Consider the following 13,496-nt stretch of genomic DNA (forward strand, 5'->3'; position numbering starts at 1 on the left):
GTAAACTGTTATCTCAATCCCGTGAGGCAGAAAGATATGTTCTAACCTCTCTAAATTACATTAGTAAGGAAAATAGTGTGAGGGGTCCAAGTAGGAGGAATATCATCAAGATGGATGCTCATTGCCCCTGCTAAAAAAGGAATTTCATCCTTTGCTATCCATAATGTTCTAATCTTACTTAAAAAAATGAAAGTAATTATAGCATTTTAGACATTATTAAACACAATTTTTTGAGTGTGTGTATATATATATGTGTGTATGTGAGTGTGTGTGTGTGTGTATGTATGTATTTACGTACGTATGTGTGTGTTGAGGGGGGAAGTGTCAGTCTACAATGCTCAGTGCTTTAGTCAAGTAAATTTCCAGGATGAATTTTCCTGCCAGACCCTGATTGAATTGACCTATTCTCCCTTCTCACAAATCAATAATGAGCAGAAGCAAGAGGGGTGCACAGTGTAATAAAGTGGAGATCTGCCAAGTGGAAAAGAATTTGCACATGGATGGTAATGAAGGTAGAAGGGCAAGAATGAATAATCAAGAGCCCTTTAGCAAGTTCAGTATGGAAGTAAAGTCCTTTTACGGATATACAACCTGCTTCTGTTGGATAATCAATAGATATATGACTAAGTAAAAATACAATACATTCATATTTCTTTACATTTTAATATCTCCTGGCCTCCCCAAGGAGACACGTATCAAATGTCTTCAATATAACACAATTGCTACTGCCCACCCTCATAAACAAAAAAACAAAACAAAACAAAAATAAAACATCACAAGAGGCAAATGCATACTCTCTTTTTTTCCTTTTTTTGCTTGGAATTCAATGTTTTACTGCTAAAATGTTGCATTGTTTGGTAGGAAAAATATTGCACTTCCAAAAATGCATAAAAATTTTGACTGAGTTGACTTGAATAGGTGTATTTCTTTCTAAAAGTAGACTTTCTTGAAAATCATCATCATTTACAGAAGAACCACCATGATAGCACATTTATTCCAACAAATTGTTGTTGTATTGCCACAAGATGGGAAAATACAGAAGGAGATATCCGGAATTATGTACAGTAGAAAGTCCAGTGTCCTTGGTCCTCATCATGGAGTCATGACTTCATTGTACAAATGGGCACTACAATTACCAAGATGACTGTGCAAGCAGCCGCCGCAATCAAGGCAGCAATCTTGCAGACCTTTGCTCTTCGGAACTCAGCCTCTTTACGTTTTAATAATGAATCATAGCCTGGAGTATAAATATCTTCCATCCAGTATTCTAAATTATTTGGGTTTAAAGACTCTTGAGTCTAAAAGTGAAAGGGACAAAAAACAAACAAACAAACAAAAACATAAGTACTTGGAATTGTTTAAAAAACAAAACAAAACATGTTGACATTTGTTAGTCCTGGCACTTCTAATGTTAGTTTTGCAACTAGCTGATACTGACATTAAACAAGTTAACATTGCCCCCTCCCTCAGCTACCTAGTTAGAAAGCAAACCGTTCCATCCATTCACTACAACTTCACAAAGTACATTTACCCCTCTTCCCTCCACCACAAATGCCATGAATTTTCTGAAACATGAAAACGCATTGGCCATATCTCTGCAAACAAGTAAAATGTTGTGAAGTGCAAACCTACTATGTATATTTGATCAGAAATCCATCTATACCTGTTATTCCCACTGATATAATACATTGGGGAAGGTTTTCACACCAGGAGTATGCCCATTGAAAGGACATAGTAGAAACAGGAAAATAGTCTTTAGGCCAACAGGCCAGTAATTAAATGTAATTAAAATCATCAAAAGAATTGTGCCATTCTGTACTATTTAGGAAACATTTCTCTTGAAAAATCAAAGGCCCCTCCTTGTAAAATGCTGGAACAACAACAACAAAATAACTAAACAATTCAAGTGAATCCTGGGATCTTAGAGCTGGAACGGATCTCTGAGATCATATACTCTCAAATTCTCATTTTGCTAATGAGCAAACAGACTCATAGAGTAAAAGTCCTACAGTAAGTTACTGACAGAGCCAAAACTAGAGAAACCAGGTCTTGTGATACTCCAGAACTCTTGACTGCATTATACTTTTACATAGGCAGAATTGAATGCAACCACAAAGTCATGACAGTACCATTTGTTTGAATGATTATTTAGAAAACCCTGTACTCTCAGGTTAATCGATAAATTTCCCCTTCCAGTCTGGTCTTAGCTATGATTAAAAATTCCTTTTATCTTTCCCCAATAGGAAGTATCAATAACATCAGGTCTCTTGGCTTCATTGAGATTAATGAACACTTAAGGAGGCATCTCATTTTTGATATTGCCTGTGTATTCCACTTTAAATGGATAATTTGAACCATGAAGGACTCTCACACACAGCAGGGCAGTTTCCTTATTTCATGGTAACAGTTCTATGATATATGGAAGCCAAATCGAAGCAGCTCTCTTTTGTACTTTTAATTGATGTTCAACTAAAGTTCAGAAGCCAAAATTTCCATTTTGGGGGCTGGTAGGGGTTGTTTGTTCCTGTATTTGAAAGAAGACAGCATTGTGGCCATTGTTTTTTTTCATGCTCAAGAACAGAGGCACATTAGAGTCCCACACATTCCTGCAGGAGCAAAAAAATAATATTAATCTGTAACAGAATGCTTCTCAATGATCATCTTTCAATAGTCCTTGGAAGTCGGTGTTGTATTATCCATAAAAATAGTTTGCCCAAATGACTTCCACTACTCCTTCAACACCCCATCCACCCACCCTTGCTATATCTAATGGCCAGTAGCTTGGCTATCATACAACACAAAAGGTATCACTGAGAGTTATGGAGCTGTGGTTGTCCTCTTACATCCCCTCTATCTTTCCATCCAAGGCAGGCTAGGTTGATATCTAACTTCATTACCACGACACTATAAGGGACTGGCCCATCAGTACATCTTATGGACTAGAAGATAGCACATCCACACTGCTCTGAAAATCTGGAAATGGGGCTGTGGTAAAGGAAGAAATCAACACTCTCCCATACCTAGACTTAACAAGCTATCTGATGGAAGTCTTGGCTAACTGAAAATTATTGTCAGTACTGGTCAAGTGGTGACTCAACAGAATCAGGTGCCTGAAAAAAGGAATACAGGAAAAACCAAGTAGTGTCAGAAACTTGCTGCTGGGACTTTGCTTTTTCAAGGAGGCCAACAAATAGAGAGGTGTTGATGGTATGTGTCATTCTTTCTGGCAAGCATGCATCATCTATCTTTTACATGAACATATGATTCTTTACCTATGAATGCTCATGCTGAAATACATAGGGAATCTGGACTTTTGTCTTAGTGAGGCATGGAAATTATAGGGAGAAAAATGAAAATGGAATGATTTGTCATAAATGACATCATGGCCATTTTTAGTGCTGGAAAAGAGCATGATACAGAAGAAAGGGCACATTGGATTTAGAGTCAGGGGAACTGAGGAACTGAGCTTGAATCCCACCTCAGACATTTAAGAGTTGGGTAACCCTGGGAAAGTACTTGCCTACTCTGCATTTCTATTTTCTCATCCTAAAATTAGAGCTGGGGGTTGGACTTGATGGCTTCTAAGGTCCCTTCCATCTTTAAGTCCTGTGATCTTGTATGTTTAATCATGGGTATATTTCATTATTGGTTAACCAGAGCTGAATTTCAATGCCATCTGACTATATTCTCATAGGATATATGAGAGGGGATGCATTTGATTATTTAATTGCTTGATTTTCCTTTCTAGATTTTAAAGGAGAGAGAGAGAGACAGAGAGAGAGAGAGAGAGAGAGAGACAGAGAGAGAGAGAGAGAGAGAGAGAGAGAGAGAGAGAATGAGAATGAGCTACAGAGATAATGTAGGGTAGGCTCTACCATGTAGGTACTTCTGGTGAGTTATGACTTGAGGGCTACTACCTGACTAAATACCTCTCTGATATTCACTCTCTAACACAACTGAAATTCCCCCTAGGGAATCACCTCTTAGGGTTAAGGCATAAACCCTCGAAAACCCAGATCAAAAGGTACATATGCTACCAAGGAGATGTAAGATCTATGAAGGAATATGACCCAATTAACTACAGGATAGAACTGCACACAATGCACATGTCTAATAACATTTTTTTCAAGTGATATAGGCAAGAATAACTCAGCTGATGCCTAGACATGTCAAATGAAAGCAGGGTCTACACTTTGGCATACACAAAGAAGTAGGCACATTATGGTAGTGTGCTTTTCTCCTAACTTTTGATGCAGTTGCAAACCTGCAAAGCTTCATTTACTTTGCTGGCTGGCCCACATGCTTCATTAGTATCACTACCAATATCATCGCAGCACATTATTTATGCTAATGAAGTAGAAAGAGTTATATTTAGAGTCTCGGTCTTCTCATGTATAAAGTGGGAATAAACACTTGCTCCCTTTATTTCAGAGCTGATTTGAAGACCGTATGAAATAGTGTATGTAAAGCATCTCATAAACCATGTACTGATGGTTCATCCCCTTCTGTGCTATAGATGTATATACTATTAATACTCATCCAATTTTTCACCCTTCTCCCTGCTTCTTTATGCTTAGAAGGTAGAGGAAGGGAAGATTCTAGAACCAGAAGGGACTTGGAAAGTCATCAAGTTTGTACCTTCACTTTATAGCTAAGGAGACCAAGGCCCACAGACACTAAATGCTTTGCCCTACATCTCAGGTCTAGTGAGTGACATAGCCAGGATCGGAACCCAGCTCCCTTGACTTAGGGGTAAGGTTCACTGACCGGACTACCACCGTGCCAAAAGGCCTCCCAGGAGACTAAAGTATAGAAGAAACCTTCCAAAGAAAGAATGCAATTCTTACCTAGTCCAAAACTTTGGCATGCTCACCTGAAGGGTCAGCTAGAAGGATGATGGGACATGACATACACACTTGGGACATGATATACACAGAAGTCACGATAAATATAAAACTGCACAGTACTTAGACAATAAAAAGAGGTTTTGAAATATTTCTGGTTTAATATAAAAAGGTCAGTTTTAAGATATCATCTGATCCTTACTTATTACCTACCTCAGGTAATCCACAAACATTTATTAAGCACTTTCTGTGTACAGAACACTGAATGAGTCACTGAGTGGGGGGGGAGCGAGAGATGAGAGGGAAGATCAAAAATAATTGATTCATGATCCCTGCCCTTGCTTCTCTACTTCTGAACTGAATATTTAAAAAAAAGTTCTTTAAACAATTTAATATTTAGAGTTAGCATTACTACCCCTTACATTATGGGAAATTTCATGAATCCCGAGATCTTCTGGTATGGAAATGCTCATCACTGCTGCAGACTGACAACTCATCTGCAACACCTAGTCTTAGAGAGTTGCCTGAGGCTCAAAAGAGTTAAGTGACTTCCCCATCATATAACCAGTAGGCAGGAATTGTACCCAGGATTTTTACTCCAAGGCCAATCTTCTTTCACTTCATTGTGTCACCTTTCACCTTACACAAAGGAGATGCTTAACAAATGTTTACTGAATGAATGGATAAATCCTCTTAGTTTTACTTCACAACACATTTAAACCTTTTAATTTTAGATTCCCCTTATTTTATGTGGGCCTTGTGAAACCAACCTTAAAGGCTGGGTCTCTAAAACCCAGTGCGAGCCTTGGTTGCTTCCATTCCAGTGTCTGCAACTAAACAGGGACATTCATTCACTCCCCTGTGGATGAAGCCCCGTTGGCTCCACGGCCTATCGCGTACTTTGAGGGCATAGCTGCGCCTTTGCTCCTGCAGTGATGTGTTAGAGAAGACAATTGGGGAGTGAGTGAAACTAACTGGAGGTGCCAAGAAAGGTGCCCACCAAAATGAAAACTGGTCCTGTAAGTACATGGAAAACATGCCTCTTAAGTTATGACTGCACACATAGAGTTCTGGTGGTGACTCTTACCTCGGAACTGCTCCATATGGAGATACAATCCATATGTTGGGTCCCAAAAATATGTTTATCCCACGTTCTACATATGGAAGGAGAAATCAGCTTGTATTTCATTAAACAGTTTGTTTGAGATCAAATATTTTAGACACTGTATTTGACATGGCTTATGCTCGAATTTCAAACAAATCTTTATCTAAGCAAATGTCAAACAATCATTCTCATGGTTGAATACACTTTGATTTTGCATATGTATTTCCCCTCTTTCTTTCTACTACTCGGACAAGTTTAGAAACACATGCTTGTGGGTCAAAGTCCTTATATATCAAAGTCCTTAGGGTGGGCTGAAAAGGTAGTGACTTACTACCCACTGCAGGAGCCCTGTCTGTATTCTTAACTACAACATCTGCCTAAGGATCTGTGGGTATGTGGAAGGGGTGGTTCCTGCAAAATAGGCACAAAACTCACCTGGAGATCCAGAGCTGTCAGCTTCCCCTTTTCCCCAGAGTTCCTTGTGTATTCTTCTATGGTCCAAGAGGGCTGGACTCGCTTTACTTCAGCCATTTCGGTCAGTCTCATGTCTGTGTACATTGGGTTGCTTTTCATGTGTGACTTGAGTGACGCAGGGTAGGGGTGAGGACTGAAGACTTGTTCCACCAAGAAACCATCTTTTGGTTGCTTAGCTATTCGATGGGGCTGAGGAATTTCATATTGTCTGTCTGCCTGCAATGTGAAACAAAAGAATTCCCAGGGGGGAAAAGCCAGATGATTTGAAGGGCCTACGGATGCATTACTTTCAGGGGATATAGCTTCGCTTTTCAAAATTGAAGCTATGTTAACCAGGATGCCCTCCCCCACGTCCCCAGAGGAAAAACAATAACAACAACCACCACCACAGTTACAGCAACACTACTCTGAAAAAAAAATTGTACATATTTATTTTATAAAATTGCCAAGGAAACATCACTGAAGGTAAAAAAACTGAGCTGCAAAGTTTGGAAACCTACTGTACTTCTCTTACTTAATGATTGTTTTCCCTTTGGAGAAATTTGTAACGCTCAGTTTTGTGTGTAATCATCTATAAAGAATGGGCTCTTACTGTAATGTCTTTGGGGTTCATGCCTATGGATGGTGTTTCTAGGTGAGATCATTTTGTAACAAGATTTTTCTGCTATTTTCAATTTCTACCTCCTTTTGGCTGGTGATTTTTATGATGCATACACCAAGTCCCACATTATAGTAAACTGTAACACAGCAAGGTTCCAGGAAAAATTTTAAAATAGATACGGGTATAGCTCTCTCTCCATATCTAAATAGATTTATATGTATATATTTACACACATAAACAATATCGTCTCTATTTCTACACATAGAGAGGGAAGAAAGAGAAAAAGAGAGGGGGATGAGGGAGAAAGAGGGGGTAGAGAGACAGAGACAGACAGGAAAGGGTGTGAGGATGAGAGGGAGAGGAGTTTGGTTATGCGATTGTCATGGAAAGAATAGCACTGGCCTTGGATCAGAACATTTGGTTCTGCCACTAATAGCCATGTGTTGATTCCGAGTCTCAGAGTCCCTATCTTTCAGAAATTCCATGTTGTACTATCTTCCTGCTGAGGTACTGGGCTCCACCCTCCTCTCCTTCCTCCTCCTCCTCCTCCTCCTCCTCAGAAGCATCCTAACTCCCACCGTGGGCTGCTGAATTCCTGATTGATAAAGAATTCACTATCTGTAGCCAGTTGGCTAGACATATCCTTTTCACCCCACCCCCCACTTTCCATCTCTTGATCTGGGAAAAGAAGTCAAATCCATATTACCACTCTTGGCAAGGATATGTTATTACTCTATAGCTCCACTCACAACCCCTGTGACTTTGTAGGCCAAACCATCTGTCTTTGGCCACCACTCCTGGTACATGTTGTCTATGTCCATTAGAATGTAAACTTCTCTTTCGCAGAGGTCAAGGACTACAGGTGTACAAGACATAACTGACAGATTTTTTCAGTGTGTTGAATGGTTTTGCAGAATGTTTTCTTTTTAAATCATTGTTGTAAGCTTTGCAATGTTAAGGGATGGGTCTTTGGGAGGAAGAGGAGAAGGAGGAGAGGTGGGAGGGGGGAGGGGAAATCTACATGGTAAAAAAACAAAAGGTTCCAATAAAAATCTATTAGAATAAAATAAGAAAAAAGAATGTAAGTTCCTTAAAGGCAGGGACTATCTACTTTTTTATATTTGTATCCCCAGCTTCTAGCACAATGATTGGTGCATAGTAGGCCCTCAATAAATGCTTGTTGGTGACTACCCAAGATCACACATGTAGTTAGCAGCAAGGTCAAGATTTGAACCCAGGCCCTCTGATTTTAACTCCAACATTCCTTCTATGGTACTATATTGCTTCAATCTTTTTTTTTAATTTTCACTGTAATCTTGAAATGTGTAAGAACTTATATATACTCATCTATTCCATTGATGGTTTCCAAAGTTCCATTGGAATCATATTACACTCTGATGACATCAATATTTTCTATGTTCTTTTTTTCCTTATGATACTGCCTAATCCAAATGTTTCCCTTCTCTGTTTGGGGCCATTTCACAAATCCCGTTCTTCCTTGTTCTTCCTTTCAAAATTCAATGGTTCCTAGTTTCAGTCAGTATCCTCCCCTCTTTTCTTAGTTTATTCATCATTGCCTCCTTATCAGTGAGCAATGACCTCTCATCCTTACATGGGTAGGTGCTGCTGTCTGGCCTTTTGAAAGAAAGGCATATTAGATTTGAAACATCAACTTAAGGGGTTCCCTATACAGTATCTAAAATGAATGTTGTTGGAGGGGGACTCTATAAGAATGAATCTTGACTAAAAGTTTAGCATGGCTCTGTGAACAAGTCTTTGCTATCAAGAAAGAGGGGAGAAAGAAGAGGAATGTGAACCTCGGTAGGTTGTCCACATATGGAGCCTTTAGGAGAGAAAACAATTGAAAAAGTTTGCTGTAAGGTGGTCCTATATGGAACCCATATAGAATCCATATGGAATCCATCAACTGCATTCCCTAAGTGTTCACACAACATTAATAGGTTTTCACTTTATTTAAACTTTTTTGGGGATTTTGGGGTGGGGTGAGGGTGGAATAGGACACCTGAGAGCAATCTTACTTTTGCCAAAAGGATTTAAACATGTCTTTGGTGGCTCTGGCATCTTTTAACATACTGTCTATTTTGTGGCCATCTGCCATGACCCAGCCTATTCCCAATAGTTATCAGAAAAATACTCTGTCTCCTTACCTCTGCCTTCTGACCACCTTCAAGCCTCTGCTGATATCTCACTTTCTACAGAAAGGCTTTCCCATCTTCCTTAACCCCCTCCCACAATTCTACTTTTTTTTTTGAGGTTACCAACCAGCTATGCGTGTATCTGGCACCCATAATTTTTTGCATGTGGTCTCCTTGATTTGAATACAAGCCCTTCAAGGGCAACAACCACAGGTGGGCTTTTCTTGACATCCTTAATAACTTAGTAACTTTCTTGACTAACTTCATGAGGCTAAAGGGATTAAGTCATTGTTTAGGATTTTGATTATGCATAAGGATCCTGATTGTGCCTCTTAGATAAGTCATAGAGCTAGAAGTGACCTCAAAGGCTATGTAGTTAACTCCCCTCATTTTACAGATAGAAAAATGAGACTGAGTAAGGTTAAGTGTTTTGCCCAAGGTCACATAGCATCAGAGGCAGTATCTGAACTCAGATTTTCTGACTTCAGAGCTAGTGCTCTTTTCACTGTACCGTGCTTCTCCACCCCACCCCCACCCTGTCATTATGTCTCAGCAGGGGGATGATTCAGTTGGCTAAGACTATTGCAAATCAGAGCCAACTCTTTGCACTGGGCATATAAAAGGGTTCAGGGAGATTTGCCAGAGTCTATCAGGGAGAGATCCAGAAAGGGAGCTGAGATTCCCAGGGGATACTCTGGATACAGACAAAATGAGCCAAAGAGATATGATTTGGATGGGAAATAGCCCCAAATTGAACCTGATATTTATCAACCCAGAGTTTGGGGTTCCAGATCATGTGTGACATTTGGATCAAATTATATTCTGCCTGCAACAACCCAGCATGTGCATTTTGTGACTGACTGACCCCGTCAGTCAAGAACAGCTCAATTCTGTTGAGCCCTATAAGGAGCTTTCTACAGCAAGTAGAAGATTGGCTAAATCCAGATGGAAATGCAGTGGGCAAAAAGGGAGGGGGTACCTTGTAATGTCTGGACTTTCAGACAAGCTGAGAATATTTTATAGCTTGTGTCCATGCTCTTCTACAATATTGATTACATGAGCTTAAATTGAAATTACCTCTTTTGATTTTCTGTGCCAGTCTTTATTTTCTGCAGCTCCTCTGTCTTTTATCTCTTCTTCATTGAGGCCAGCCTCATTGGTGTAAGTGATCGCCCTCCAGTCTCTAGGAGAATTGGAAATGCTTGCTATTTTGGACTCAGTAGCACTATTCTCCTCAGTCAGTGACCTTGAGGACCTTCTGGTAAACAGACTCTTTTTTAAGGCCTTGACTCGAAGGCTTTCACTGTTGCTTCCACTAGCATCAGAACAACACCAGTCTGGACTGTTTTCCAATTTGCTTCCGTGTGAGCCATTGTGGGGATGGAATATTTGGGGAGAGGTGCTGTCATCAGATGGAACCTCACTTGTTAAGGAATTCAGATCGATCTGTACACTGACTTTCTCAGGCTGCTGTATCCTCTGATCCAACCTGTTTAATTTGCCTAAAACTTGAGAGATTTCCTCTCTAACTCCTGACAGAGATTCCAGTTTTCTTTCTATCTCGCCAATCCTAAGCACTAGTTTGCAAACGCTTGTTTTCAACTCATCTTCAGGATTGTCCTTTTCAGATCGGACCCCCTTGTCTATCTTATTGCCAGTGCTCCCACTGGTAATTTTGGCTAGGTTGTGCTCAGGTGAGCTGTCACAGTCTGATTTATTTAGCTGCGATAAGGATCCAGTGCTGTTGTAACAAGAGGACTGTATCACTCCAGTGGAACCACAGATACTCATGTCGTCCAGAAACCGAAAAATGTCACTGATGTCATCACTAACGATTTCTGAGTCCTCATCTGACTGCTTCATCGAATGTCTTTCTCCATACTTGCTCTGACCGGAGGTACACAGATCTTTACATTTCTTGAGCTCCAGAATGTGCTGGTCAGTTTGAGTCCCCACACTGCTCGTTTTGTCAATGCTCATCTGAACCGTGGTACAGTTAATGCTTTTGTCCTTGAACTTTTTGATGGGCTCGTGTTTCTCCATGTCAATGGGAGAGGGAATCTCTTTAGATTTGTGAACATTTTGTTTCACTGCATAGCTTGTGGGGATGATTGCTTGTTGATCTTTTGGATTTAGGTATGTCTGGTGCCTGTCTGGGGCTGAGAAATTGGAAGGCTGATTGCTTGAACCCTGATATCGAGGTTTCTCATCACTTGGGTTCCTATTGAAAAAAGACCTTTCGAAGTCAGGAACCTCCTCAGTGTTTAAACTCCAGCTCTTTGCTGGCCAGGCAGTCTGCTTACTTGGCCTTCCTGACCACCTCTTCCCTTCTTGGGCCCCTAGAACTGTAGTGGGTCCAAAATATGTAGAAGCTTGGAGATCATCCAAGCTCTCATGCTTTGCCCGTCTTTTGTCAGGGACAGGAGAGTAAACAGGATTTAAATATTGGCTATTGTATGGCATTTCAAAGCTGTGATTAAAGAAGGCTGGCTTATGAGTTTCTTTTCTGGTCTGCGGCTCTCCCAGCACATCGTCTGCTTTCTTGCCAGGGGGCACTAAGCTCGGTGATACTGTGATCAGATTATGAAAATCTTCTTTAAAAATGTTTCTCTTTTGCACACAGGACTGGACCACAAAAGGCTCCTCATTGGAAATGAAGGTTTCTTTCATCCCGGGGTTCATGGGTAAGGAGTCTTGATCTGATATAGACTCATTTTCAATGTTCATGGGAAAATAAGTGCTCTGCATTTCACATGGTTGAGAATTTGCAATGGAATAGGATGCCAGGGCCTGCAGCCTGTCAAGTGAAGCTGCCCGACTTTTTGTCTCCTTGTTAACTCCCAACAAAAAGTTAGGCTCTGAGGCAGGTACAAATTGTTGGCAGTCTTTGCAGTCCATCTTCCTACACTTCAACGATCGTCTTGCTGAATAGCCCCGGTTAAATTCTCTATCTCTCGGCTCACAATTAGGAGGCACACAGTCTATCACATTGCATATCTCAGTGTCAGACCTGCATGATTCAAATGATTCATTCTTCCTAACTTTCTGTCGTGCTGCAGGCAATTTTTCCTTTGCTGCACCCCCATTCATTTGGATCAGGTTGAATATTGTTACTATATCAGCAGCCACCATGATTTTCTTTGATTGCTGATTGTTCACAGTGCATCTCATTTTGTCTTTGAATAAAGTTGCTGGGAAATTTGGATCAAGACAAGCTGTATAAAACAGCACACTTCTCAACTTGGCTAGCTGAGATAAATCAAATCGAGCACACAATGATTTGCAAAGGTCCTGGTAGGAAACTGTATTCTGTTTGGTGTCTAGCTCCTCCAAAATCTTCACCAAGAAGAGGGATGATTCCTGGTTAGTCTCCATGATTTGGATTGATTAAGGTTCACTGTCTACACTGAAAATTGCAGGTCAGTTCTACAGGGACAAACAAACACCAAAGGAGGAAAAAAAGATCAAATGGTCACAAATAAACTATAGAAATATCAGTATGCATTTATGAAGCACATATAGCATTCCACAACTATAGGTTTAAATGACTACACTAACTCGTCTGGGATGGGCATGTCATAGAAGTCACATCATGAGCGTGATGAGATTTCATATGAGACATAACTGTCATTGTCTGCTAAACATGTAAGTAGTCACCAGAAACTATAGACACATCATATCGTTTGACAACACTTGATTTTCACTAGTCACACCACATTTAGAACAGGCATTTTTCATGCTTGACTTGCCATTGATTTTAAAGATGACTTAATTAATGAATATCCACCACAGTGCAGCAGGCAACAGAATATTTTAAAATAAACATTGATATTCAATGGCTGCCTTTTTTTTCTTTTTGGAATAACTCTCTTCATTTATAGTGGAATGCCTGGCCCCTTCCAAGGCTCAGCTCATTCTATTTCATTCTACTCATTTTCATTCTCCTACATTCTGTTTCAATCTCCCCAGTTGTCAACATGTTCTTTCCACCTTTGTGCCTACAGGTTACTTTCCATATATTTTGAATTTACATATATATGTAGATATATTTCCTCTCTACCCCCCAGTAGATTGCAAGCTCCATGAGGGCAGGGACTGTTTCATTTTTGTCTGTGAATCCCCAGTGCATAGCATAGTGCCTTACACATGATACAGTAGGTGATTAATAAATGCTTATTGACTTGAATGGAATCGAGTATAGCAGCTTCTCCTAAAGAATTTTATAAAACATGAACTTATTTACTCCAGTAAGACTCCTGAGTGACACAAAAGGGGCAGATGGTTTGGTCTATATTTTATGGAAGAGAAAATAGAGT

General features: G+C 40.1%; 1 protein-coding gene across 1 annotated transcript; it reads right to left on the reverse strand.

Annotated features, from left to right (window-relative positions):
- Window positions 1–1,023: 1,023 nt before the first annotated feature.
- On the reverse strand, window positions 1,024–12,555 carry MINAR1 (membrane integral NOTCH2 associated receptor 1). The gene is made up of 3 exons (XM_027851474.1): window positions 10,258–12,555; window positions 6,385–6,639; window positions 1,024–1,298 (listed from the first exon to the last, which is right to left on the reverse strand). Exons 1-3 carry the CDS (start codon window positions 12,553–12,555, stop codon window positions 1,101–1,103), a joined length of 2,751 nt encoding a protein of 916 aa, XP_027707275.1. The 3' UTR covers window positions 1,024–1,100.
- Between the last annotated feature and the right edge of the window lie 941 nt (window positions 12,556–13,496).

This window comes from Vombatus ursinus, unplaced genomic scaffold (assembly GCF_900497805.2).
Source record: "Vombatus ursinus unplaced genomic scaffold, bare-nosed wombat genome assembly UNPS02009205.1, whole genome shotgun sequence".
In the NCBI taxonomy this organism is placed as follows: Eukaryota; Metazoa; Chordata; class Mammalia; order Diprotodontia; family Vombatidae; genus Vombatus; species Vombatus ursinus.

What these genes read in the sequence shown, in the direction of transcription:
- MINAR1 (XM_027851474.1), bottom strand. Translation starts at nt 12,555, where the DNA reads ATGGAGACTAACCAGGAATCATCCCTCTTCTTGGTGAAGATTTTGGAG. An exon ending in GGCACAGAAAATCAAAAGAG is followed by an intron (nt 6,640 to 10,257) that starts GTAATTTCAATT and finishes TTCACATTGCAG; the next exon opens with GCAGACAGACAATATGAAAT. An exon ending in TGACAGCTCTGGATCTCCAG is followed by an intron (nt 1,299 to 6,384) that starts GTGAGTTTTGTG and finishes TTTCACTTTTAG; the next exon opens with ACTCAAGAGTCTTTAAACCC.